Source organism: Fusarium coffeatum, assembly GCF_003316985.1.
Source record: "Fusarium coffeatum strain FIESC_28 chromosome Unknown BRIP53273_contig_211, whole genome shotgun sequence".
Taxonomy (NCBI): Eukaryota; Fungi; Ascomycota; class Sordariomycetes; order Hypocreales; family Nectriaceae; genus Fusarium; species Fusarium coffeatum.
Genome location: NW_022158004.1, coordinates 21,153 through 48,658, shown reverse-complemented (window position 1 = coordinate 48,658; position 27,506 = coordinate 21,153). Strand labels below are relative to the sequence as shown.

Here is a 27,506-nt window from a genome sequence, read left to right as displayed (position 1 = left end):
GCGATATCATCAAACCTAACCATAGCCAACCTTGAAACTATGCTTACTTGGTAAAGTGCGCTATATCTCTCTTTGCCGAAACTCTATTGATCGACGTTCACAAATCTGAACTTGAAACAGAAAGAAAAAACAGAACAACCCAAAGAGCCAGTCGCAACATTACAAGCCCTGTTTTCCACCTGAACTTGGAGCTGAGCATTGGGCTTGCAATGGCAACACGGGATCTGATTAAGAACTACCCACTTATGCCGATCTTTCAACTCACATTTTTTATTGTTCAATATGTACTTTCTATCTACTTGATGCATAGCAAAAGCAACGTCCAGCCCAACCTGCACAAGAGCACCGGAATAATTATTGACTGTTTCCATGACTTGCTTGCGTCATAAATCTTTCCCTTCGATATTAGCCTCCTGCACGGTTGTGAGTTGACATGAAAGCCCCATTTAACGGCTTTGCTAGTGTAGAATTTCTCCGTGATGGGATTCTCACAAATGGGCAATCTCCCATCTCCTATCTCTAACAGTGAAACCGGGATTCTCGGAATCCTCAATCCAGTCATGACATTCAGTTCATAACAGAGTCGCTGTGATAAGCATCGTGATAATATCAGGGAGACTATGTCGATAACAGAACATCGCTGTTATTGTTTCGTTTTGACTGCAAGGTTTATTATTTTGTTCCGCTTCACCTCGGAGAAGATCGAGCCATTTTCGAATGCAACACACCATGTAACGCTGCATCGTTAGGTCTCCACGGTCGGTCTTGGAGATCCCGGCTGGGATTAGCCAACAACGCTAACAAGGGTCATTAGTGTCTATGTCTCTTTTGTGTGTTTCGAGTTGCGGCCAGACCGTGGTCATAGAAACTTGATCTGCCATAATAGGCTTTATACTTTCTCAATCAAGTTACCTAAACGGTGACTACCTACTATTATTGTAGTAAACGGTAACAGTGAGGTGACATTGCTGTTTTACCATGAATGCTCTGGACGCCAACCAACTGTTGATCTTACCCAAGTGATATCTGAAGTTGATGGCTGATTTTAATGAGCTGCCGTATAGGACAAGCAATCAAGCCTCTCGTACGTTATGAAATGGTCAGTTATCAATCCTATCATACATGTGCAAAGTGGAATTATACTCGGACTAGTTTTGCTGGATATGCTGATCTTTAGTCACCTCATCTACGATCGATTAGGCTGTGGATTTGTTCTTGTTAGGTCGATCCAGCTCGCACCGACTTCTCCACTGATCGTCGTCAGTCAGTGTAATCCTTTGCTCTTGGTAGTTTCACCAAGTGCTTACCCGTACCAGAGCTGACTCGCCTTGCACATCCAGCTCAAGTACTTTCTGTAGTTCTACGTTATCGGCCTGTAAACTAAATGGACCCTTGCCGTGTGTTCAGCGTTACATTTCAGTTGATACCATATCACTTTTTAACCCTTTGGTATACGCATGGGTCCTCAATATGGGTCTATCTGTCTGCAGGGGGGGTCCAACCTTTTCAGGACAATGGCGAACCCACGAGGGCGAACAGGGTACAGGTACGGTACCTGCATATTGCTCCGACCGGAGGAGAAACTGCATTGGGCCTTGCAGGCTGTTAGTTGGTCGTTGGCCGATAGGTTGCCTCTTGAGGCAGCTAGGAGGTGGCTGATGAAGCATGGAAACTTCCATTCTTTGTTCCCGTTGAGCTGAGTGGTGGAATCGCGAACACAACCGAATGGAACCGGTCATGCCCAAAGACCCGCGTATTAACAAAAGCAAGTCTTGCTTGCGGATGGCATGTATCAGACAGATGATCTCCATTAACGGCCATGGAAAACGTTGCGAGATATTCTCAATACGGTTTGATTGATTGCACGGATTCCCTCAGTGACGGCCCTTCAGAAGGAGAAGAAGAAGAAACTGATTACCGGGGCTGGTTTCATCAACGATTATCATGGCTTGAGCACTGAGACTTCATGTTGCACAGTCCTTTCATCAAATTTTGAGTTTTTAAACATGCGCATTGGCCTTGCGCACTTACTGACTTTTCTCTTCTGCCGTTTTATATACGAAACATCGTGGCGGACGAAGGGTCTACGACCTTTGATCGAGATGGTGATTCTTTGCCAACCAATCGCTTTCAAGCAGCTGGAACTGGACTTGCTTTGCAACAGCCTCTTCTGTATCAAATTACTGCTCAAGCACACGCGGAGTTCTGCTTTTGGTAAAAGTAGAGAATGACAAGTTAAAGGGAGTTGATGATTGATCTTGAGCATATTTCTTAACTCTCAGACCATATAGCAGAGTAACCTACGACCTGACCTTATGGACTAATTCGTACTTGAGATACGATACAATTCAGTAGCCAGACTTTAAAGCATTATCTAGGGAATAGACCAGCAATAGCACTATGATTTGAGTCATCAAACCTCGACTTCTGATGCGACTTAAAATTTAAATAAGGCAATTTTGCCTCTAGGGTGGGAGACTACAATAGCCACATTCACCAACAATTCATTCACTTCACTTGTCAAAAGCGCAAGACATAAATAAGAAACTCTGAGCGAGTCGCATTTGACTGCCTAGACCACGTTCTAGGTTAATCGTCGTATAACTTACTCTTTCTCTTTTCCTCCAGTTGGCCAACAAGTTTATCAGCAGGCATGACAAGTGGATGCACGTCGTTGAGAAGATGGAGAGTAGTGACGTGGATCTAGGTCGCTAGGAATGACTGACAAGCACAATCCATTATACACTTCAGAGTTCGGAGGACAATGGTAGACATCAGATGAAGCTAGCATTCACCTTCTGGTAAAGGACGTTTGCTGAAGATATGTGAAAAGATTATCCGCAGTCCCGCCCTCGGGGGCCAAACCAATGCCTTTTACTTGCATCCGGTTCGATGAACAATATGCCGTAACTTAAACAACGGAGAATCATGAGTTGGATGTCATTGGTATTAGTCTATTCGTGATGCTCGTCTATCGATGCTTTCCACCTCATCCGCCGCTTTGCATCTTTCGCAATCTCTCCTCAGCAGCCCTTGCTCTTCTTTCTCGCTCCAGCCTCATCCGCATCTCAGGCGTCAGTCCTCTAGCCTCAGCCTCTCTCTTCTCTTGGGGCGTTTGCTTCAGACCCGCTGCCAAAGTATTTCCCTTTTGCTTGCGCCCCTCAGGCACCTTGGGCCCCTCGATCTTTAACCTCTCCTCCTCGGCCTTCCGTCGCTCAGCTTCTTTATCGCTAGCTTCCTTCTTTTCCCTCTCATCACGCTTGTCAGATTCGGCTTTCGTCATGGCGGGAGGTACCTTGGCATCGTCCCACGCCCATTTAGCCTCTCCAAGCTCAGAGCGGGCGACACGGAAGGCATCGCGCGTGGATCTTTCGCCAGCAAGTTCGAAAGGCGTTTTGCCTTCGTTGTTTTTGATGGTAGGATTTGCGCCTCCACGAACAAGGAGACCAAGTACTAATGGAGCGGCATTCTGGGCAGCGGCGAGGTGAAGTGGTCGAGGAGCGTGGTGATTCTGCTCAACAGGCTGAAACTCGAAGTCGGCAGTGATATTGTTATTCTTGAGATATGAGAGCAGAGCGGGTACTTTCGACCTCCTCACAAACGCCTGCAGCTGAGATGTGTGGAGCAGCGCTGTCTCTTCCTCTTCCGACAGCTTGGGCTTTGAGGGCTTCGAACTTGTCTTTGGGGTAACAGACTCTATCTCCTTTTTGGTCTCCTCTACAGGAATGATCTCCCGAACCTTGAGTCGCGTCAATTCGATGAAGGATCGCATGAGCTCATTTTGCGTCGCTCGCCGTGTGCTGAATGGGAAACCCCGCAGTCGAGTATCGTTATGCTTCAGTACTTGGCCCTCGTATGGGCCATATAGAGTTCTTCGATTTGTTACCCCGGTCGCTCTGATAAACAGCAGCTCTGAAGTGTCGATAAGACCTTTCCAGTCTTGAAGGAGATTTCTCACGTCCTCCACCAACGCCTGCTCATTGTATCGTCGCAAACTCGAACCAGCTGAATGGGCAGCCCCTTTGGCGTTGTCGTTGGCCGACTGGGAACCACCCTGTTTTCTTCGTGTCGTATATCGGTGGAAAGTCTTGTGAGCTAGGACCGTCGCCTCTCGATTCATGGTGGTCCCATTCTTATTAGGTCGTGGAGCTAGAGAGACAACCATTGCTGCAAAATGGCCACCTCCAATCATACAGAGGAAGATGTGAGGACCTTTGTAGGCAACTTCCGGTAACGCGCCCTCCTTGAGAATCTTGGGCATGGAAATGGGCTCCACCTGCTTCTTCTTCAACACTTCCACCAGATCTTGGTTTCTTTGCTCCTCGCCTGTCAGAATGGCACGGTACATTCCAAAGTATGTCTTTTCAGGCAGCATTGGAGAGCTGAACCATATAAGAGGTGGCTTGCCTCGACCTGCTCTGCCTGCAGTCTCTCCCTCTTCATCATCACCGTTCGCATCAACTGCCTTGTCGACCAGTCTTGCTTGTTTCTTCAATAGTGTAGTAAGAGTTGACTCTTGTCGGCCGTCCTCCTCCTCTTCCTCTGACTCATCCGAATCAGAACCCGATAATGATTCATCCAGGTCTCCCACCAACTTTTCGAACTCGGCTTCCGACACAGCTTTTTGCCCGCGCAACTTCTGTTTGAGATTGTAGTGGTGCAAATCGGACTTCAGATGTCCGCGCTGATCTATCACGGTCGTGAACGTGAGGCCACACAAAGAACAAGCTTGTGTTCCGACAAGGCTGGTATCCGAAGACGAGGGGCTTTCGGCAGTTGATGATGATGTGGATTCGGCGGCAGCAATGACCTCAGCTTCGGCATCGGCATCGGCTTTGAGAACTATGTTGTCCAAGACCTCGGCGGGCAGATCATAGACTTGAGATATGTTAGCACTTTGCGACTTTTGGACATGTCGATCGATGGCGGGGTACGAATTTTGAGTGTTGACTTACGATACAGCGGTCGCCGAAGAAGATCTTCATTTGCCTTGGCCATGGCTACTGCTTCTCGTGCTTGGAGAGTATCAGAGACTGTCTAAGAAATTGGGATATTCCAAGATTATCCTCGTCGGGATAACTTGAACTTTTTAGAGACCTTCTCACTGAGGCGATGCTGCGTCATACCCAGGGTTGGGAGCCATGCCCCCACCAACGGCGTTGAGTCAACCGGTCAGAGAAATGGAGCCCAGCCACAGATGACTGCGCCTCTAGCTCACAGTGTGCGCACTGAGAGTGGAGCCCATCTTGAGCTTCCCACCGCTACGTCTCATTGGCCCATACCGAGGCTCAGCTGCAAGCACTCAAGAACTCTTGGCTCGACTTTGCATTTTCACAATTCACTTTGCATTCACATTTGCTTCTTACTACTGACGCCATTTGTATCTCCTTCTATCATTCAATCTCAGAATGGCTCAATCCATTGCTTCCCCCTCCTCCACTACCCTTTCCCCCAAGGACCCATTGTTCTTCACGAAGGCAATCGATCAAAAAGGATTTAGAATAAACAACAATAGCTCTATTAATGAACAACAGGCTTGGGCCATGAATTATAATCGCCGGCTCGCTTCTCGACAGCTCAAATTGAGTCAGCGGCATCAAGTCACTGCCATTCAGGGCATGATTACTGAATATCATGCTCAGCCTGTTGGAACCGAGGACCCTCAGCTCCTTCGCAACATTGTCCAGGCCAAGCAGCTTCTTTCTGCTATTTCGATCCCTACTGGTGCCCAGGCTCTAGGGGCAGAGTTCCTCCATGCCCAAGGATGGTCAAAAGAAGCTGTTGCAAAGCAAGTGCAGTACCAGCTGCCTGATCAAGCTGCCATCGAACCTGCCACCCACTTGCGCACCAGAGCTCGCGCCAGAACTCGTGCCAGAGCTCGCTCATCTACTCTCGCCCTTTCTTTCCGACCCAAAACACCAACTCTAACGTTGGATCAAACACGAGCATTGCTTCAATTCGTCCAATCATCCCCCAGCACCCGTCGCATGCCCATCTCTCAGATTCCTGCAGCCCTTGGGCTCGATTGCTCTGAGCGTACCATCACAGTTGCTCTGGAGAAAGCCGGCTACAATTCTCAACTCGCCATCAGTCGCCCTGAAATTGACGAAAAGTCTCGTCAGCTTCGCCTAAACTTTGCACTCAAACACGTCAACTGGACTGTCGAAGAATGGGCCAGCGTCCTCTTCTACGATGAGATGCGAGTACATCTCACCGAACAGCCTCAAGAAGTCTTGGTCACTCGCAAGCTAGACGAGATAGCCCACCCTGACTGTGTCAACATCGAGCCCGTTTCTCCTGCTGATTGCAAGAACACTAACGTTTACTTTGCTCACCTGTCAGGTCTTACTGGCGTTGGGCCGCTCCTTTCTTATACTCGTCACAGTGATGGCCCTCTTGGCCCTGAAAGCTGGTATCGCACCATCTTCCCCGGCTTCGCCAACTGGTACAAGAGTCATCCCCTAGGCTCGCGGTTTGCATTGTCGCCTGACTTGCCTGCCCACAGCCGTCTCACCATTAAAGGTGCCATTCAAGCTAGCCACAAGTTCATTGTTTGCCTACCTTCGGCCTCTCCGGATTTGAACCCTTTGACCGAGATTTTCGGCACTATCAAGGTCAACCTCAAAGCTGACAAGGCCAACTCGCTCTTCGGTGATGTCGCTGATTACAGGATTGACGATGTGGTGCGCGATACGTGGGAGGGTATTTCCAAGGAGCATGTCAGCAAGCTCATCGCGAGCATGCCCAAGCGATGCCAGGCAGTTATTGACGCTGATGGATGGTACACACATTTCTAATGACATTACGAAAAGATGCGCTATGATTAACCGACAAAGAATTCGAAAATGATACAAGGATACAAGGATACAAGGATACTACAAACGACTAAATTAATACGAGCCCAAGCATGCACAAGGAATGATATCGAAAACGGCGATGAGACAAGGGGTACTTGGGACAGCACTGTACAATAATTACTTACATGTATGCTCAAATGTATGACAATTCAACAATTCTCTTGACCTCTCAACGTTGTGACATGTGATAAGGTATGATGATAGATAGCCGACAGGGTCAGAAGAATTAGCCACTGAAATCATAAGAGATGAAATAATTTGGTTTTTATGCTATCTTAGACTAGCACTTAGCCTACTTTATTTCTGCAGCTTAACTTAGGTAGGTATTGGAGAGGACATTTCTTCTGTTAGACTCCATACCTGCCTACCCACTTGATAGCGTAGGATTGGAAGCTTAGTAGGTACTACCTAGAGCTCCAAGCTCCCTTCCATGGGTAATTACCCCGCACTTTAATTCGCGAGGTGGATTTGGATGAGAAACATGGTCCATCGTGAGCTAATCGGTTAGTTGCTAGATGAATACATGTATTCCCAGATCATTGATCATTAGTATAGAGTGATTTGTTAATACATGAGGTTTCAATGTATACAGGCTCTGAATATGAATGCCCTTTTTCTGTCATTGATCCTGCTTACCTCTACATAGCAGTACGACCCTTGATGTACTGTAAACTTGGCACGAAGCTTAACAGGTCGATCCCTGACAGCTTCAACCAATTATCGGCGATGAAGACGTCACAGACAACCCCATGGTCTCGTAACGTATCCATGTTCTGTCCTTGTTTTAGTTGCGTCAGCGAATTGGGTTTGTGACACGCAGCGAATCAAGGAATCTGAGCTTGCTCTGCTCGATTGTTGGTTACACTTGCCTTTGATGATGTGTTGCGTAACTTGTAGTGATCTCATATAAGGCAGTGAGCGTCGCCCACATTTGTTCACCCCCGCCTTCATCCTTCATCCTTCATCCTTCATCCTCTTTCAACCTACACGTCGACTATACCAAATACTAAAATACAAATACCAATCATTATCAATCATGGATTTCGTCAAGAACCTCGCCGGTGGAAACAAGGGCAACGACAACGCCCAAGCCGCCGATCAGACCCAGGGACAGCAGTCTGGTGGTGGTTTCATGGATAACCTCACCAACAAGGTTAGCTTCCTGACTGTTGACATTTCAAAATCCCACTAATTCTTCCCAGGCCAACAACATGGCGGGCGGCGGTGCCCAGGGCGAGAAGAACGAGGATGGTCTCGACAAGGGTACGTGATAACACGGCGCATTTTCCCTCGAGCCGAGCTAACAACCCTGAACAGCCGTCGACTACGTTCAAGAGAACGTTCTTGGTCAAGGCAGTCAATCAAATGAAAGCGCCGTAGAGCAGCAAAAGGACGAGTTCATCTCTGATTCTATCCGATCACAGTACAAAGGTTACACGGGCAAAGAGTTCCCCGTTGCAGACAAATAGGTTGTTACGTGGATGAATGAATCCCCGGCCTCGAGCGAGGATCGAGGAATGAGTGTATGAACGATTAGATGACAACCGGAATGATTGCGAATGGATGCTATTCAAATTGAATGATATGGCACACACAGTCTTCTTTGAGCATCGACAAGACCACTTAGTCAATAGCTTTTTAATGATCTTCGTAGACTAATGAGTAGGGACTGCGCATGCCGAGTTTCTAAGATAGCACAAGAGCTTCACAGTCAACAAGTTAGTCATACACCGACTGGAAAAAGCATCAACAGCAGGTGTCTGGTAAATTATGAGAGATTGACCAAGTGATCTCGATGCATGGCAGGTAGATTATGGGGAGGATTAAGGCAACATGCCACTAAGTGGAGCATCTTAGCACAAATGATCTCAACGATCGACGAAATTCATAAATGGCTACTGAGTTTGGTGCAGCAACTTTCGTCGATTGGCCTGTTTATATACTTTAAAACTCTGGGCAGTTGATCTTCTCCACGTAAACATGGATCTCGGCCATTACTCCATTCGGCACGCCGGTGACTCCTTCCCGCCTTCAACTAAGAAGATGCAGTCACTCGACTTTCGACTAGCTACTACTTAGGTCGCTAGCTATAAGTGCCTTGTCTCCGTCAATGGCTCTGTATAACCCTTGGGAAATCATCAGCGCAGCAAACCGCCAACATCAACAACAACATGGTCCGCGATGCGCCTGCAATAATAGCAGATCTGTGCCAGCCGCATAGCGCTAAAAAGCGGAAATATGCCATTCCACAGTTCACCAAGGCCCTCCGCCGCGAGGATCGCTTCCAAGCAATCTGGGAAGATGTAGGCGGAGCCTCTGGTCTTGCCAGCCTAATGGCCGAGTTCAGCATACGGGATTTGCGCGAGCTGTGCAAACGTTTGGGAATGACAGCATCTGCTCAACAAGTACAATCACAGAGACGTGCAGCTCTAGGTGAGCTCGTTGAAATCATCTACCAACGGCGAGGGCGGGAAGACAGCAGACCCGTGGATCGCTTTTACCAGCACATAATACCTGCGTGCAACCTGGAAGTTGTACAGAGATTCGAACAAGAACAAAAAATCAAATGGACTATCTCAGAAGAAAGGCTCCTGTTGGCTGGTCATCCCCAGCTGAGCGAGTCGAAACTTCTACAGGAAGCCTTCTCAAAGGACAATCTTCTGTTTGCACACTATCAATCACTTTTACGCGGCAATATTCACTTTACCAGAAGAATCCTGACAACGCTCCTCTCCAAAGACAAAGTGAATTGTCCTCCGGATCTGTTAGATGAAGTGGTCATGCCTCTACTTAAAACCCTCCGCAAGAGTAGATACGATAATGAGACGCGCAGTCAACATCTTGATCTTGTCCTTCAATGTATCCGAAAACACCAAGACGCACTTTCCAGTCAATTTCTTCTTACAAAGGGAGGCTTTGTCCAATACATTGTTGATCGATGGTCTGATGCACCCCAGGGCAGTGCAAACAGACGGCAACTCGAATTACATCTAGTGCAAGCTATCAAGTTGATTCCAACCCTGTCATGGTCGCGAGGAAACAAGTTTGAACACTTGCATCAGGCTATCTCTGTTTCTGAGAAGCTAAGTCACGAAGAGAGATACGAATTCTTTCGCCTGCTTCTATTACATCTCCAAGGGTTTACAATAGATATCGAGAGTGATTCGGAACAAGATTTGTCTCGTCTGAAGCAAGATTCTCGGAGTTGCTGGCCGTCCTCTCTGTTCTTCTGCATGAATGAAAGGAAGTCACTCCAGCTCTTTGAGAAACTAGAAAGATTGTTTCCGCAAAGAGATTTCCTGAGTGTCGAAAGAGAAACTGGAACAGTTTTACATCAGTCTCAGGGCATGCTTAAGTACAGTCCTGTTGGAGATTTTCATGTGGCGAAAGCATTATTGATACGGAGATCAAAGACGCAGCACGAACGTTCAGAATGGCCTAGTTATGGTATTGAACTCGTCAAAGAAAGACGAGTCAAAGCGCAGCAATCGCGGGAGGCTGTGGAACGAGCTTACTGGGCGATAAGTGCGTTGAATCTCTGCGTTTCTGTGGGGGACTTGGCGACACTGCAAGAGACTATTGTGTGGTCGCGACGATTTATTAAGGACTCTGCTGTGACTGCGCGCCTCTTTACAAGCAATGTCTTCAAGTTACGCGAGATGGAGGAGCTTTTGGGCGCCATGCCGGATGGGGACGTTAACTCGCCCACAGCTGCGATAGCTTTCACAACGTCTCTAGTGAAGAACGACATCGAGCTTGCGAACCAAGTTCTTGTCGAGATGGTATCTACGGTAGCGATGGCTGTAGGAGAGCCAGGGTTCCAAGCGACAAGCTGGTCTTGGGTAATTGACCTCGTTAGGTCGACAGCCGATCGACGTACCAGCAAACTCGATGTCTTCTTCGAGAATCTTTCAAAGTGCACCGAGTTGGATCGTGAGAAATGCCAGAGAGACTTACTAGACATTGTTTGGAAGCCTACGACCAATCTTTTGATCCAAACCGGGGCCATCGTTCATGATCCTGCTCTGAAAACAATAGCCGACGACTCACTTCACGATACTCTCGTGTCCGGATCACACAAAGACTCTGTTAATGGAATCTATCTTTACCGACGCATTGCGAACACCCCTATCTCGCCTCATTTACTCGCAGAGCTGACGAAATCTCTCATTGATCAGACAAGAGAGCGCCTGGGTTCTAGGGGTCTACGAGCGCAAATGCAGAGTGTCGTCTTCGCTATCAATAGCCTGGCTACAAGCGATGAACCCTCGCTGGCTTGCCCATTCATTTGTGACCTCATTTTGGATAACGAAGGTCAGGAAACATCGTCATGGCACCGACATCTTCTCAGTCCGAGGTTTCTCTCGATTCTTCCAGCCAGGGCTGCCCAAGAGCTACTGTGTACTATGGCAAACGTCATGAGCGAGAGGATGAGATCACAGAACCAGAATACTGATAAGATAGAAAGGGCTGAAAGAGTGAAGGATGGTGACGCGACGGAAGGAGCAAAACCCTCAGAGACCAAGCAGTCTGGGGAACCTTCCGTTCAACCCATCAAGGTCACCACTGTTAAGATGCTTGCCCAACTCCTACAGCATAAAGTGTTCATCAACTCTTCTGTATCGTGCGAAATTCTTATTTTGCTTCTATCTGAAGCTCGACATATCGACATACGAACTACTATTGCGAATAGTCTTTTTGCCATATTGGAGGATCCAGCTTCCGCTTCCTACATTCGAAAGCAGATTCTCGATGCTCTCGATAAGTATTGCGTTCCAGTGGCTGCGCAACTCAACGAACGACGCGGCCTTACTGAATCAGATTGGGCCGGTGCCTCGGGTCTTCCTATTATCGGTGAAGAAACCCCTCTACTCGACCTTATGATTGAAAAAGCTCATCTGGCAAAGTTAGAGGAGGCCGACAAGTCCCGGCTGGCTCAACTTGTTATGAGGACGATAGAACAGTCGGCTGCGCAAAACTCTCGCTGGCTAAATCTTTTCATGGCTAAAAACCACTTCTCTCTGGATGAGCAATTGCCTGAACTCCCCGTCCATCTAGCACCCCTCACGAAGGCCTTCATTCAACTGAGACCATACACTCCCTTGTCCGTCTTCAGCATGGTCGAAGCCGCTGCATTAAACCACATCGATCCGTTACCAGGAGTAAAACGTATCACGCAGTCCATAGAGGAAGATCGCGACTTGATCAACTCGAATGCAGGCAAACACTGGCGTTCGCAATTCTCAAGTGGCTGCATCGAAGGGAACCGCTATAACGCCGAGTTTATTCCTTTCCATGTGGCTACCTTGATGCAAGAGCGTCTGGAACTAAGCGAAGTTGATTTGACATCGCTCCAGTCACTCGTGACGACTTGTGCCGCAAAAATGCTCAACGTTAACTCTCCTGGACAAGTCGTGAACCTGATCAGAAAGTTGTGTGAAAAGCGATTGAAAGACCGTGAGAACTGGGGACGCTGGACCAGAAATTGTTTGCCTTGTATCAGAACAATCATTCAGATGACAAAGGATGCTCAAGCACGTCCGCGTACCAAAGACGATCCGCTTCCCTGGCTACCCAGTGTTTTCCAGTTGAACCTCTACTGTTTACCCTTCCCTCTCTCTGACGCAACGGGTGTGGAGGTGAAGCATTTTGTTGAAGAGCTCTACAAGATGATTCGGGGTCTTTCAGAGCGTCAGAATCAGCTATATCACCTCGACCTCAAGAACCTGAAACGAGAGATCAACTACTGGCCATCGAAACAATCGTTCGGATGCTTTGCATTGAAATTGAATGAAGTACAAGTCTATGATTTCAAATCGCCCCAGGCGCCGAGCCTGGTGGACTTTTTGAGTTGCGAAATTATCAGTCATCTGCTTATGAAAGCGGATGATCCAAAGGATACCGATGCTGTTGAAGAGATCAAAACACTGATGCGTGAATGGGAGAATTGCAACGACGAAACAATTAGGACCATGGGTATTAATTTGAAACGATGTTTATTCTGGGTGGCTGAAGACTAAGCAGCAATATGAGGAGGACGCTGACTTCCAGTATCGCAGCACATGTTGTCAAATATTTCCTCTAATTTTTAATATATCTATGACTTCCATCAATAAGACTTCGTATCAATCATTGGGACGGCTTGATTCGCAGCCTAGTATTATGCTAAAATATTTTAAGATACACTTTTATCAGGCCTTGTTCTGTCATATTGTAACGCCAAGCCAGAGAAATTGTTCCAAGACAATAGACACGATTCAACCTAAAGTCTATCCCTCATAAGTATTATCAATAGGACGAGGGCCACAAGCGACACAATTGCCTCAGGAGAAACTAGAGCGGCCGCCAAAGACATCATAAGACCAATATAAAGACTAGCAAGAAGTAAAGGCGAGACCTCTTGAGACCTTTGTGTGTCGCTTGATTCCACCAAGGATGGTACGGGTGTGGGTGGGACTAGTCCTGGGGGGTCATCGGCTCTAACAAACGACGTTGTTGACGTCCCTTTCTCGTCTTCCATATCAGGCCCTAAGCCTGTCACCACAATTGTCTTAGTAATTGGCATCTGAGTAGACAAAGTTATAGTGCCTAAGTGAGGGCTCTCGGTAGCCTGTGATGGACTTGTTTCAGCAGGAGAGTCCGAAGAGCTTGGAGGGCTTAAAGAGCTTGAAGAGCCTGTCGATATCACCGTCTTGCCCGGTCGCCGAGATATAAACCCATCTTGATTGTCGCTTCCTGGGCCATTGTTTTCTTGACCCCCTTTGTAAGGGGGAGGAATGGGTTGTTCGTTATCGGAAGCGTCTTGAGAATCGTTTGGAGCTTGCTGGCCGTCTTCAGAGCAAGACCTAAGTAGTACCCCACAGATTTCCTCAGCTGGATTGAGTGCCGTACTGTCTTTCCTGGTATCTGGTGGACTGATACCCTGATGGAGCATAAAACTGCGAGAGCAAGCAGTAGCACATTCTGATTTCTTCGTCAGTCGGTTTCCAAGCAATAACCTTATGACTTACCTTACCTGGTGTAATTGTGACAGGACTATATGTACAGGTCCCAAAACTCAAGAGTAACACGCCAGCAAGCAAGTATTGTAGCATGGCTTCACGATATCAAAGAGTGATTGTGCGTTCCAAAAAGGTGAACAAAATACGTTTCAAAAACGAGGCTGAAGGTGAAAGCGTTGGATGATAAGGGGAAGATCAAGAGGGTCATAAGGATTCATGGAAGACAAGGTATCCTTAGGTAGTCCATGCTAAGGAAGGAAAGAAGTTTAGAAAAGGCAAGGCATCCTTGGGTAATTTCCATCCTAAGGGAGGAAAGAACATGTCTAAAAAGATCAAAGCAGCAGGAGGCGCGTAGGTAATCCAGAAACGGGACCTGGCATCACAGCGATGCACTCTTGCCCCTACCTACCTAGGTAGGTTAAAGAGATACTAATACTAACCTGTTCATGCGGCAAGCGACAGGCAAAGTCTCCCTACCATCACGAGAGGACCATTTCTAGACATCCATATCTACCATGGTCGGAGAGGGTTTTCAAACATGGTTGGATGAGAAATTAATTTTGCTGATCGGGTATTAGAGTATCTAACATGATCAGAGAACAACTAACATGCCCTACGTACTCTTAACCTCCGGTTGACAGACTTAATTTGTCGCCCATACATATCCAAAAATGGCCCTCCGGCGATGGTAGATAATAAATTAATTCTGTCAACTTGGTATCAAAGTACCTAACAGAGCCAGCAGATACCCAACATGCTGTACTTCTGGCATCCACATGACAGAGTTATGTTGTTACTCAACCATGTCTGATATCCCTCTTCCGCGATGGGGTCAACCAAAACGCAAGTCATAACCTCCGGAAAGGGAAAGAGTCAATTGCTTATCAATATTTCTAGTAAGTAGTCAAGGGTATCGCATCTAATAGAACAGCAAAGCCAAAGGCTTCTTCTCGTCATCGTATCTGTCCTTGAATTCTTTCCTTGATAGGAAGCGAGCCAGGGGCATCATTGTATCCTTCATGTCCAGAACGCCGCGCTTCTTTTGGTCGATGTGGGAGGCATCTACTACCAGGCGCTTCAGGCTATCCAAGGAGAGTGCACCTATTCAGGTCAGTTAAAGGCTTCATCGAGGGGCAGAGTGGGTAACTCCAACGTTAGACTTACCATTATCGATGAGATCCATCAGGCGGGCAGGTGTGCCGACACAGATACCAGTCTTGTGATTCTGGAGAAACTGAACTTGCTCTTCAACTTTCATGTGCTTGGCGAACTAGAGTATGTTAGTATAAGAAGCGCGAATTTGAAAGAACGCCAAACATACCAGTTTCGCAATCGAGTTTTCCTTGTTCTGGAATTTGCGCATCGATCTGCCATATGTCAGTTTCTTCCTTCTGCAATAGTACATCGTGACCTACCTAACAATATCCGCAGCTCTCAAGCCCGCTCCTGCAACAATGATGGTATGAGGCGTTCCCTTCTTCTTGGGTGACTTCTTCAAGAGCTCAGGATTCTCCGTGACGCTCTCCAGGAAGTCGGGGAACTTTTCCAGGGTTCTTGTCTCTTGCCATGAAGTCGTGTCTTGAATGGCGTTGGCTGATGATTGTGAGCTAAGGCTTCATCAATTCGAGGGTTGAATGAGTCGTACCTGAAACAGTCATATCTGAAATCTCAACAGCGCTCAGATCGGTGCCGAAACGTCCCAACTTTTGCGCCAGATGATCGGCCAAGAGCTGGTTGTCCATCTTTGTGAAGAGCGTGTTGAGACCAAGCTCAGTGTCGAGTAATTCATCATCTGGTGCGTTTGCCTTTCTCTTCTTGTTCTTCTTTGGCTTAGGCTGAGCAGGAGTTTCCTCCGCCTGTCTCTTTTTTGAGGTCGACATGATGTTTGCTGTGTTTTTATTTATGAAGCTGTTTGGCTTTCGCGAGTTTTCTCAAGGTTAAAGCAAGAAATTTTGCGACGTACAGTGTTAACAGCGATCATGGCTAGTAACTCCACCAGGAATTGGGGCGCGTACTGTTTTTGCACTGTTACTCCTGGAAACCAGATCCACTAGCCATGATGAACAACGCCTCATGAGTTCTCGATACGAAAATGGATCATAATATTGAATCAAATTTCAACTACCTGTTCAAGGAATATCAATATTCAAAAGTCCACATTGTTGTGTGTTATCATTAATGGAAAGTACCTAGGCGACAGCCTTTAGGAAACAGAAGAATTGTTGTCTAAAGCTTGGGGTACCAAAATAAGATAGCCTAAGTGTTAGTCTAAACCTGCATAAAGTGATCAAATTATTTCGTCTCTTATGATCTCAGCACATGGTTATTCGAAAGAGAGTGATCGAACGACCTGAGAGGTGCTCAAAAAGTCAAAGGTAACCATCAATATTCTTCTCGAGATAGTCATGTATTTATGAACCCTTCCAGACCAAAACGCCCAATATGTACGCCGACAGTAAAAAGCAACAGAAAAACCCTTGCCAAAGGAATGCCTCTAAAAGATGCTGTTGACGATGTTTCCTCCAATGGTAGCACCAGCACCGAAGATAGCGGCGTTGCCCAGCTTCTTACCGAACTTCTTACCATACTCGTTCACCTTGTTGTCCTTGCCATCTCCTTCCTGTCCCGGTTGTCCAGATCCTTCGGCGACGGCCATAGGTGGCACCTGCGCATTGTATGGGTTCTGTTGAGGAGGCGGGCCTTGCGGATAACCGTATTGCGGCTGAGGCATCGGCGCATGCATAGGCTGGACAGGCTTCTTCATCTCTTGGTCTACAAGCACGTAGTTGCGGGGAAAGATACCCTCCCGGCCAGTGCGCTCGTTGCGACCCATCCACCAATCTTGATTCATGTATTCGTAGACGGCGATCCGGTCGTCCTTCTCGAAATACAGATCCCGACCATCAGTGGCGGCGTAGCGGTACAGGGCGCGGGCATGAGCAACAGTGGGCTTAACGTTGCGGTTGGGGAGGCCAGGAGGAGGTGTTTGGTCATACGCGGGTGGCGCGGGGGAATGAGATTTGATCTTGAGATCCTCAAAAGCCTTGGTAGGAGCTGCGTGGGCGGCGGGCGCCGGGGACGGGGTCGGCGCGGGAGAAGCGGCCTTGGGGGCAGCGGTTTTCTTGGGGGCAGCGGCGGCGCCTGTAGCGGTTCGGAGAGGACCCGAGAGGGATGACTCAGGGGGGAGAGCGGTATTGATAGTGTCGTAGACGGAGTCGTCAATCACGCCTCGCTCAAGGAGGTTCTCGAGTTCCTTCAAAGTGTCAGCTCATATGCGGTCGGATGTAGCGTATGCGATGCAACGGCGCAGATAGAACGCTGGCATCGCTATGGGGAATATTTACATTCTTGATGTTGCGAAGTGAACGGTTCACTTCCATAATAGTCTGGCGATCAGCAGCCATTGCAGATGTTGCGCCCGAAGGATCCGGCCTTGAGGTGAGGGTATTAGAGATGGATTGAGTGTAGGCCAATGAAACCTAAAAGAGAGATATGTAAGATGGTTACTGCGACACCTTTGCAACTTGACAAAGATTCAGTAATGACAGTATGTCAGGTTGATGTTTGATGAGAGTTTCAACGCTGTCTCCTAAGGCTCGGAGTTCGGCCAAGTCCAAGACAAATGGGGCACTGAGGCAGTGCATTGCCCCTCGCTCAACCACATCCAATCTCGGACGGAACTCCTTTCACGCATAACCAAGCTTCAGGGTATCAGAAGACTTGTCCCCTAAAAACATAAGAGACGAAAATAATTTGGACACTTTATGTGAGCTTAGACTAGTACTTAGGCTACTTTATTTTTAGTAGCCTAAGCATTAGAGGATATTTCTTCTTTTACCTACCTATGTAGGTACCTGGCCTCCATTTCACGCGTAACCAAGTACAGTATGATAGTTTAATGTGATGTGAATTCCTGTTACTTCTTTCTGACGGTATTTTCAATTTTATTTATTTGAATTGTACTTGAAATTTATTTATAGCGTGATATTGTTCATTATCTAAGTCAAAGCCTTCTTTGGGCTTCTTAAATATGTATTCTCCCTCTCTTCCATCCAATACCTTTATTGCACGAACTTGCTGCTCTCAACAGTGTACAGATCAACATACTCATCAACAGGGGTAGACTCAAGCTTCTTGGCATCCAAGTTGAGCTCCACCAGCTCCTTAACCCTGGACTCGGGGTAGTGAGGTCCAAGGTGGCGCTTGTACTTCTCGAGGATAACGGGCTTGGCCTCCTCACGGCGGAGACGGTGGCCAAGAGGAGCCTCGACAGCGACCTCGTCGAGGACGGTTCCATCGTTGAGCTCGACAGTAAGAGCGTTGGAGATGGTTCGGAGCTTGGGGTCATGGTAGTCCTTGGTGTATTGAGGATCCTCAACACACTTGATCTTCTGTCGGAGGGACTCGACGAGAGGAGAGGTGGCAGCCTCACCACCGTCAGTGTAGTCGGTCGCCTCGAGACGGCCGAAGACGAGCATAGTGGCGCACATGTATTGAATGCAGTGGTCACGGTCGGCGAAGTTGTCCATGGGCTTGAACTGCTTGTCAATGATGCGGATGCAAGCCTCGTGGGTTCGGCAGGTGATAGACTTGATATCGGCAGCAGACTTGCCCTGGGACTTGAGGAGGTGGTGGATCTTCTCTGAGGCTTCGACGGCGGTCTGAGAGTGGAACTCAGCTGCGATGTGTTAGTTGTGTTCATATTGGGTTGTGAGTGAACTTACCAGGGTAGGAGACCTTGAAGAGAACGTTCTCCATGACATAGCTGCCGTAGGGGCGCTGGAACTCGAACTTCTGGCCCTTGAACAGGACATCGTAGAAACCCCAGACGGGAGCAGACAGAACGGTAGGAACACCCTGCTCGCCCTTGAGGACCTTGAGAGCGAGGTTGACGGCGCGCTGGCAAGCGTCACCGGCAGCCCAGGACTTTCGGGACATGGTGTTGGGGGTGTGGCGGTAGGTTCGCAGAGACTGGCCATCAACCCAAGCCTGGGTAACAGCATCGGCAATCTGCTTCTCGTTGAGGCCGAGCATCTTGGAAACAACGGCGGTAGAGGCAACCTTGACGAGAACGACGTGGTCAAGACCGACCTTGTTGTAGGAGTTGAGGAGAGCCAAGCATCCCTGAATCTCGTGAGCCTTGATCATGGCCTCGAGAACATCCTTGACAACAAAGGTCTTGCCTCCAGCGAGGTTACCACCAGCCTTGTTGGTACGGTTGATCCAGTCGGCGACGGCGAGGATAGCACCGAGGTTGTCGGAGGGGTGACCCCACTCAGCAGCGAGCCAGCAGTCGTTGAAGTCGAGCCATCGGATCATAGCACCAATGTTGAAGGCGGCGTTGACGGGGTCAAGCTGGAAGGGAGTACCAGGGACCTTGGGGCCGTTGGGGACAACGGTGCCGGGGACAATGGGTCCAAGGAGCTTAGAGCACTCCTTGAACCTCAAACCCTCAAGACCGCAGCCGAGAGTGTCGAGGAGGATCCATCGAGCAGTGTCGAACTGTGGGAAGTGAAATTAGCATTGAATTGTAATTGGGGCTCAATTGAGTTCGTGATGTTCTCTCTAGTGTTGAAGAGGCGGGATATTGCGGGGTGCAGGCTTTAAGGTCTCGGGATTTGGAGAGTACTTACAGCAAGCTCAGAGTCAATGGTCTTATTGGCGACATAGTCGGCAATATCCTTGATCTCAGGGTCGTATTCTCGGGGAGCAGAAGACATATCGGGAGCTCCTGAACGTGTAGCAGCGGATGTTGAAAAGGCAGCACCAGAAAGTGAAGAGCGAGAGGCGCCAAAAGCTGAGCGGGCCACAAGAGGGGCAGCGACGCGAAGACCCCGGGGAGATTGGAAGCGCAGCTGCTTGGTGGCCGTTCGAAGGGTCCGGCTAACGGCAGACATAGTTGATGTTGGGGAGAGGTCTGGTATTGACTTGTCTTCTTCTTACTGAGCCAGGAAGAAGAAAAGACGAGGTCAATTGAGGAGGAGGGGGTATCACGATGCAAAGAAGGGAAGAAAAAAGAAAACAATGCCTTTATCTTGGAGAAGCGTAGGTAGGTTGATAGCCATTCATCGGCTGTAGTGGTTTATCGTCGGTTACAGGCCATTCGCTGTTACCGAGGCTAACCATGAATCCATTTGAAGGTGGTGTCAAGATTGCAATTGCACTGTAGGGGCTGCCTGAAAGCCCACTACTGATACAGTAAATACAGTGCGGCCTTTCTTTCTGCAGCTTTAAGTTAGTCGCTGAGCCAATCCAGAGGTTGAGTTGTCTTGTGGCTTCACCTTCACCGGGTTGACTTGAGCCTCTTCTGATACCCCAGAGGCAGTCCACTCCAGAAATCTGGGGTCAGCCCGTTCTCCACGCTCTATCGGTCAACGATTCGTATATCCGACACCTTCCGACCGAGGATAATATTCTAGATGCTTGTTGTTTTTAACATCGGCCAGTGAAGGGTAGCAAAGGCTCTACAATAGTAGAGTATGTGAATATCAGCGTTGGATGTCAATGTATATAACTTCAATGACGAAATATGTCCTGTTGAATCTCCAACAGTCTTAACGAGGAGAAATGGATGAACCTGGTGGCAGCCATCATTTGTCCAATTGCGGATTGTGCTTGGTCCTGGTTGGTGGCCGACCTGTCATCTCGATCGGATGTTCACATAGCTTACATTTGCGTCAGTGGGCGGCGATTGTGCACAATATGCATTTTCAGATGCATGGTTTATAGTTTTATGGTAGAAAAAAAATGAAGATTTCTAGACCAAAGGCATTGTGGAAGTGTATAGTGAAGCATTCATAGTTTACACGCATCACCAACAATGTTCTGCTCACAGGAATCGGCAAGGATACGATTTCCAATTTACTCACCTTTCAACCTCTACTCTCTTCTACATTCGTGTGAGACATCATGATAATAATGAATCATGTCCTCTACGTCAGCTTCATCCTTGGTGGTTTGAGGCCCTGACGCATTGTGGCGTATGTCATTGCATCAGAAGTTGAGCCCTCTTACATGGCGAGAATCGAGCGATTTGATTAGGGAGATCGTGAAAAGTCACGATCGAATTGGTGCAGGGTAGGTCAATGTCAAGACATGGACGCGCTTCAATTGTTTTTTGTTCGTGAATGATGTCAACACTGATGCCAATCAAGATTCTTCCATACTAAAACTCCATCTAAAAGATCGAGAATGTCTACAGATCTGAACTCCAGAGGAAATTTAGGTCTAGATGAACTCTGGTTCCATTTCACCTTAGACTTGCCATGACTTCACTGGGTGATGTCATGAGCTACCATATGCCAGGAACATCATAGAATTTCCCGAGGGCCTACCGATCGGTATCTGCAAGTTTAAACAAACCGCAATAGTCGTAGTTCGTCATTGTTGCGTACCGAGAGATTGTTTCAAGGCGACCATTCGAGACACGAAAAGAATTCACTTACAGTACTTGGCTACAATGCCAACGATTATTATTACCGTGTCTCGATTATGGTGTTGAGATTGGCCCTGATAATCTCAAACAATAACGGTCTAGACTAATGCTACAAACCGTGATCTGCTCTTTGGTCAACTGCTTTAGCAATCGCGCTATGTACAGTATGTTGGGTCTTTCTGCAATCAATTATTTACAAGACATTGAGACATGAGACATGCATGCAAGCTGAAGGGCTGGACGAATCCATCAGATGAATCCATGCAGAAGCTACGTGATATTACTGGTAGGCTATGGGCTACGAGGATTAATAATAACACCCTCACGATAGTTACGTCCATGTTGACATTGTCGCGCGGCAAATGCCGTTGAACCAGGCCCTTGTCGTTTTTGTTGTTCGATCTCCAGCACCGTATTCTCAGCGGATATCGAGACCAGGATGGAAGAAAGGCTGTTTCCCATACTGGAAAAAGAAAGGAAAATAATTATCAGGCCATTTACATTTCCCTTGACATGGGATGGAGCCTAGACGGGGGTCTGATTGACTAGGCACATACTGTAGTAGGTTCTTTAGTGACATTTGACAGGAACAGTCTTGATCACAACAAATGGTTCAGCGTTTTAGTTTTTGCAATTGACATTCAAGTCATTACGATGGCTTTGAAAACCAACAGGTTTGAATGAGAAAAATAAAGGTCAAAATAGCGCGGAGCTACAAGAGTCTAGATGCCGTCTATTTTACTACAGCACCTCGTAGTGCCCTCAAGTCATGATGTCATCCATTGATTGGACCCTGCCAAGCCTAGTTGTCTCGATCACTGTCTCTATGGAAAACCGATAGAAATCGACGACGACGACAGGAACCTGATGGATCCCTCACGAGGCTATGGAAGTTGTTACACGCCCCGGTACGTTTTAAGCGATGGCTATTGCGATGGGCATGTCGATAGCCGTGCAACCGCATCGTACCTCACTCTTCATCAGATCGTGTCGTACGGACGGGGGACTTACTGCATTGTACTGTATCCGTACAGTTGAGGAGAGAACTAAGAGTGAGGCGGTTCAACAGCGACCATGTTTGTGACAACTAGAGAAGCGTGGCAGTTTGGCAGTTATGAATGTAGACATGATTGACGTTCTAAGTTCTAATTAAGGAAGCTCATGTCAAGGTTCCAGCCTTGAGTTCCAGAAGTTATTCAAGTGGTCGCCTGCAAATTAAGTCTAGTAGGGACTAACTACTGTAAAAGGATATTCAACAACGATCCTCATAACTACATTGCAGCTTTCAATTGGGGTCAACTCCGAGAGGGTTGAAAAGGCTTCGTCAGATCAAGGGTCCCTGCCACCCGATCACCCCTGTGGCTAGCGTTCCCGTCGTGTATAATCCCGATCTAGATTTTCCTTTGGGCCACGCGAATCGCCATCATCGAGGAAGTCGACAACAAGAACAGCATTTCTTTTATTCATTTTTATTGTAGTTAGACTAAAATTAATCCGTATTCATCATCGAGGGCTGATCAGGGTCCATCCAAATGAGAATGCGTTCACTATTCATCCTTCTTTTCTCTTTGTAACTCTCTTTGTAACTCATAATTGTGTACTATACTTGCTTTTTGTTTTATTTCCATACATCGTCTTCCTGTTGTTACATCTCTCTTAACTCGTGTCATCGAACCACAAGATATACCGGTATCATCCATCCTGAAGAATCGGAGTTAGCGCATCGATCACTGCATCAGGTCCCCTTGATCAAATCGTCATCATTTAATTTTCCTTTCCCGTTACACATCCTTATTCCTCTCCTGCGGTTGGTTGATCTAGACTTTTCAACTCTTCTCAACCTTTGTATGCCGTCTTTTGTTTCTGTTGTCTTGTCTCAGCTGCAGTCATCCTCTCAAAGCCTCAACGACAAACGGGACCAAATCACTTCGATCTCATAAATTAGGGGTCTTTCATGCCATCATCACTCAAAAAAGTATCCACTATCGAGTATCGTCACCACACCACGCTAGCCTCCCATCCTCAAGGGTCTCGTCTCGATATACCCACCCCCATCGAGTCGTCGACGACCTTACCTCGCTTCACATTATCCTCTGGCCAGGAACCGTTGAACTCGGTTCTGTTAGCTAAGCTTGGCTAAGCCACGGTAGTCTGTCGAGCCGTTTATTAACAAAAGAGATCCTGAAAATTCCCAGATCCATCCATGGCCTTTAGCTTTGTCACCTACCAATACTACTACAAGTTGACGCTCTGTCTCTTTCGCCGAATCTCTTCTCTCTCGAGTTACCAGACTCATCCTATTTGAGAAGTTTCTTTTATTTTATCTTATTTCAGTTCGAGCCCATTGTTACTATATATCCAAAGCGCTTAGACCCTCGTCGAGAACCTACCAAACTACTCCGATACTGGTTCCCACTACCTACCTCAGACTCAGGCCTACAGAATTAAATAATTGGTGGCCTTACTGAACCCTTATCCCAGTCGACTCAGATCTGAACCGGCCTATTACATCCCATAACCTGCAACATCCGCGTCCCCTTACAAGATCACTCTCTTCCTCCGGGTCTGAAGATAAGGACCCTGAACGCATTACCAAAAACACTCCACGAGAATTACACCATCTACAGGCTTTCATCATGGCCGGGAATAAACTCCTCGTCTACTTGCTTCGACGCGACTTGAGAACCATCGACAACCCCATCCTCCACCACCTGGCCACTTCTGACCATGGCTTCACTCACCTCCTTCCCATCTACATCCTTCCCCCTCAACAAATCGAAACCTCAGGCTTCGTTGTCGAGGGACAAAAGTCTCCTTATCCAGAAGCTCGAAGCCAGGTCGGTCGCTTCTGGAGATGTGGTTCGATTCGAGCCAAGTTCCAGGCTGAGTGTATCTGGGATCTGAAACAAAATCTCGAGAAGATCAACAGTGGCATGTTGGTTCGAATCGGAAAGTTCGATGACGTTCTGAATCATTTGATCAAGTCTTTGCATGAGAATAATCAATCCATCGATACTGTTTGGATGACTGAGGAGCCGTCAAAAGAGGAGGTGGACGACCAGAATGCCGCAGCTTCGGTATGCTCTGAGAATGGTATCAACTTTAAGCTCTGGCTGGATGAAAAGTACTTCATTGACGAGTAAGTTCTTCGTGTCTGGTTGAAAGACTTACTAACATGGACAGTCGTGACACCGGCTTGAGCAACCCCAATGAGCTCCCAGATGTCTTTACCACTTACCGCAAAACACAAGAACCTCTCCGAGAGCGCCCTCGCCCTACTGTACCTCGTCCGCAGGTCGGATCATTACCTTCCTTTCCTTCCTGGGCTTTACCTCAGCAACCCCCTTTCCAAATTCCAGACAACTACGACGAGTTTGAAAGACGACTTGTAGAGCCCGTCAAAGAAACTCTATCCGACCCTCCTTCTTTTCCCGAAGGCGCCAAGTCTGCCCATCCGTTTAAGGGGGGAGAAAACCCTGCTTGGGAGCGTCTCTATCATCTTATCAAGTCAGGTGCGATGACTACTTATCAGGAAACCCGCAACGGTTTACTCGGGCTTGATTACAGTACTAAGCTTGCAGCTTTCTTGGCCATGGGATGCATGTCTGCCCGTTCTATTCACGAGGAACTCGTCAAGTTTGAGAGTGGCTCAGAGCAAGACTATTCTCAGGCTATGGGCTTTGGTGGGGGCGAGAACGAGGGCACCAGGGCCGTCAGGTTCGAGCTTCTATGGCGGGACTATATGAGGCTCTGTACTATGAAATTCGGAGCTAAACTCTTTTCAATCCATGGCTTTAAAGGGAAAGGGAATTATTCTCAAGAATGGAAAACGGCCAACAAGGAGGAGGCTGCCAAGGACCAGGATCCTCCACCAGACGAAGTTGCCCAGATCATCGATAGACTCCTTCGAGGGACGACAGGACAGGGTCTTATTGATGCCTCCCAAAGAGAACTTCTTTTGACAGGGTATACATCCAATAGAGCACGCCAAAACGTCGCTTCTTTCGCCGCGAAGCATCTTAGCCTTAGTTGGCTATATATGGCGGAATGGTACGAACAAAACCTCGTGGACTATGACGTTTCGAGCAACTGGTCGAACTGGGTTAGTATTTACATTTCTTCACCCCTCATTACAATATTCATATTTCATTATCCCTCCTTGGCCGAAGGCTGTTCAACCGCTAACTGTACAAAAGCAATACGTTGCTGGCGTCGGCAATGACCCCCGTGGACAAGCAAGACAGTTCAATCCTGTGAAACAAGCGTTCGACTATGATAATGACGGGAGATACGTTCGCACATGGGTTACAGAAACAAGAGGGATTCAGGATCTTCAAAATGTTTTCCAGCTATCTACAACATCAGCTGCGGAACTTGAGAAGAATGGCATTGCGGACAATATCATGGTGACGAATCCATTAAAAAGGATTGAGTTCTCAGTCGACAGGAAACCAAGAGGTCCAAGGAGACCCTACCGCTGGAGGCGTGGTGGTCGAGGGGGTCGGGGAGGTGGCAGCCGGGATGGCGATGCTCGAAGTAATGGCCGAGGAGGAACTCATCACAACGACTCGGAAAACAGAACAGCAAGTTACCACCAGCAGCCCCCTGGGAAAGATTTCTACAATCAAGGTTCTCACTTCAACAACGGACAGACGAATTACTCACGAGACTATGGTCAACCACGAAGAGGGAACGCCGCTACGCCCTGGAGAGGCAACTCAAACATTCACTCTTTCCGAGGAAACTTCCAGCAAGGATACAATAATAACGCCTTCAACCCACCTCACTACATGTCAAACGCCAACTACCACCATCAGTTTCCTCAGACTTATCACCACCAACTCCCTCCTCATATGCAATAACGGTAGATGCTGGTCTGACGACGGAGGATGGTGCTATATGTCTTGAACTTGGAGTCAAAGATTAGTAGATAGATTCTAGTATAGTTATATGTATTGATTGACACAGCTTGATGTAGCCTTGACGAACTTGTCCAACGGCTCGTTGTTTGCTATAGTGTCATCTTCGAGTTCTTTAAGCCTCGCTCTTACATCCCAAGGCGCTGGAACTCTACAAGGCTTATACAGAAACAAAAATACCAGGCTTCATTCACTTGCCTGGATATGGGTTGAGGTGATGGGATGTGCACAACCGTGCCTCATACTAAGCTAGTAGCTATTCTTCGCATGTGACCTCTATGTCCTTAAAGGGGCGGTATATATATGATAAGTCTCATGGGCCTCGTTCTTGCCGCAATCCCAACTGGGATAAAGTTGAGCACCTTACTAACAAGAAGGAGAGATGGTTTCGCAATCAGGACAGCCCAGGCCAGTGGAGGTGTAGGAATTGTCATCTTCATTACAGGAACACGGGCGTTGAACGAGTTGTCATCACATTCATCTGGAGATGAACCTTTTCTTTTTGTCAGACCATACAGACATGATCATTTTTCTCATTTTTGTCTTTGATCATTGGGGGGAGCAGAGCTCTCGGTCAGGTAACAGGGTTACTGGAGTACCACGGACAGCGTGTCCTTCTTCCCAACCAGAAGGGCCGGGATCTTTGTCATTTTGCGAGCGCTTGAGGGGCAGCAGACCCCTGGTGACGGCATTAGGAGGAAGATATTCCTCGGGCATGCGAGTTGGAGAACCGGGTTCCTGTCGAGCGCTAGGACCGAGTCCTGAACAACGGCACTAGGAGGGCTAGGCCCTCGGTCATGCAGAAGCAGATATTCTTCGGATGTACCGCATAGGGAGGCGTGGAAGAAACCTCGCGGTACGGATTAGCTAGTTTTTGGTGTTTGGTGTTTGGGTGATTGGGTATGGGTGAAAACCGACAGTCTGGACCAGGCACACTTCGACTCGTGTCGCTGGCATCGCAACCTCCCAGACTTCGCCCAAACAACCCCACGATAACTCAAACGACCTCTCACACAACACCTCGGACACCTACAAAACACGACAAACAACCACTTCGCTTCATATACAGCGACACCCATCATCGAAATCTCGGAAGCTGCTCCCTCAGATCATCACAGAGGTCGAGCCTTCAAGCACGAGAATTCCAACACTGTACCATGAAACCTCGGAAGTTGCTCTCTCGGACAGTCGCAAAGATCTAGACAGGCCGAGCCTTCAACGCCCATCATTGAAACCCCAGCTACTCTCTCAGATCATCACAAAGATAGATCCTTCCAGCACGAGAGTTTCAACA

At 47.8% G+C, this 27,506-nt stretch overlaps 8 protein-coding genes across 8 annotated transcripts; 4 read left to right on the top strand and 4 right to left on the bottom strand.

Annotated features, from left to right (window-relative positions):
• Positions 1 to 2,989: 2,989 nt before the first annotated feature.
• FIESC28_08763 (uncharacterized protein) lies at positions 2,990 to 4,998 on the bottom strand (the record flags this gene model as incomplete). The annotated part of the gene is made up of 2 exons (XM_031162901.1): positions 2,990 to 4,878; positions 4,956 to 4,998. 2 exons carry the CDS (start codon positions 4,996 to 4,998, stop codon positions 2,990 to 2,992), a joined length of 1,932 nt encoding a protein of 643 aa, XP_031013030.1.
• A 410-nt stretch (positions 4,999 to 5,408) lies between these two features.
• On the top strand, positions 5,409 to 6,797 carry FIESC28_08762 (uncharacterized protein; the record flags this gene model as incomplete). The annotated part of the gene is made up of 1 exon (XM_031162900.1): positions 5,409 to 6,797. One exon carries the CDS (start codon positions 5,409 to 5,411, stop codon positions 6,795 to 6,797), a length of 1,389 nt encoding a protein of 462 aa, XP_031013029.1.
• Positions 6,798 to 7,893: 1,096 nt separating this feature from the next.
• On the top strand, positions 7,894 to 8,326 carry FIESC28_08761 (uncharacterized protein; the record flags this gene model as incomplete). Its single annotated transcript, XM_031162899.1, has 3 exons — positions 7,894 to 8,010; positions 8,060 to 8,120; positions 8,175 to 8,326. The coding sequence occupies 3 exons, from the start codon at positions 7,894 to 7,896 to the stop codon at positions 8,324 to 8,326; spliced, it is 330 nt and encodes a 109-aa protein (XP_031013028.1).
• A 702-nt stretch (positions 8,327 to 9,028) lies between these two features.
• Positions 9,029 to 12,877, top strand: FIESC28_08760 (uncharacterized protein; the record flags this gene model as incomplete). The annotated part of the gene is made up of 1 exon (XM_031162898.1): positions 9,029 to 12,877. The coding sequence occupies one exon, from the start codon at positions 9,029 to 9,031 to the stop codon at positions 12,875 to 12,877; it is 3,849 nt and encodes a 1,282-aa protein (XP_031013027.1).
• A 1,900-nt stretch (positions 12,878 to 14,777) lies between these two features.
• On the bottom strand, positions 14,778 to 15,738 carry FIESC28_08759 (uncharacterized protein; the record flags this gene model as incomplete). Its single annotated transcript, XM_031162897.1, has 5 exons — positions 14,778 to 14,959; positions 15,023 to 15,128; positions 15,180 to 15,225; positions 15,274 to 15,451; positions 15,504 to 15,738. The coding sequence occupies 5 exons, from the start codon at positions 15,736 to 15,738 to the stop codon at positions 14,778 to 14,780; spliced, it is 747 nt and encodes a 248-aa protein (XP_031013026.1).
• Positions 15,739 to 16,352: 614 nt separating this feature from the next.
• Positions 16,353 to 17,262, bottom strand: FIESC28_08758 (uncharacterized protein; the record flags this gene model as incomplete). Its single annotated transcript, XM_031162896.1, has 2 exons — positions 16,353 to 17,111; positions 17,203 to 17,262. 2 exons carry the CDS (start codon positions 17,260 to 17,262, stop codon positions 16,353 to 16,355), a joined length of 819 nt encoding a protein of 272 aa, XP_031013025.1.
• A 657-nt stretch (positions 17,263 to 17,919) lies between these two features.
• Positions 17,920 to 19,755, bottom strand: FIESC28_08757 (uncharacterized protein; the record flags this gene model as incomplete). Its single annotated transcript, XM_031162895.1, has 3 exons — positions 17,920 to 18,536; positions 18,583 to 19,360; positions 19,492 to 19,755. The coding sequence occupies 3 exons, from the start codon at positions 19,753 to 19,755 to the stop codon at positions 17,920 to 17,922; spliced, it is 1,659 nt and encodes a 552-aa protein (XP_031013024.1).
• Positions 19,756 to 23,929: 4,174 nt separating this feature from the next.
• Positions 23,930 to 26,155, top strand: FIESC28_08756 (uncharacterized protein; the record flags this gene model as incomplete). The annotated part of the gene is made up of 3 exons (XM_031162894.1): positions 23,930 to 24,432; positions 24,477 to 25,395; positions 25,490 to 26,155. The coding sequence occupies 3 exons, from the start codon at positions 23,930 to 23,932 to the stop codon at positions 26,153 to 26,155; spliced, it is 2,088 nt and encodes a 695-aa protein (XP_031013023.1).
• Between the last annotated feature and the right edge of the window lie 1,351 nt (positions 26,156 to 27,506).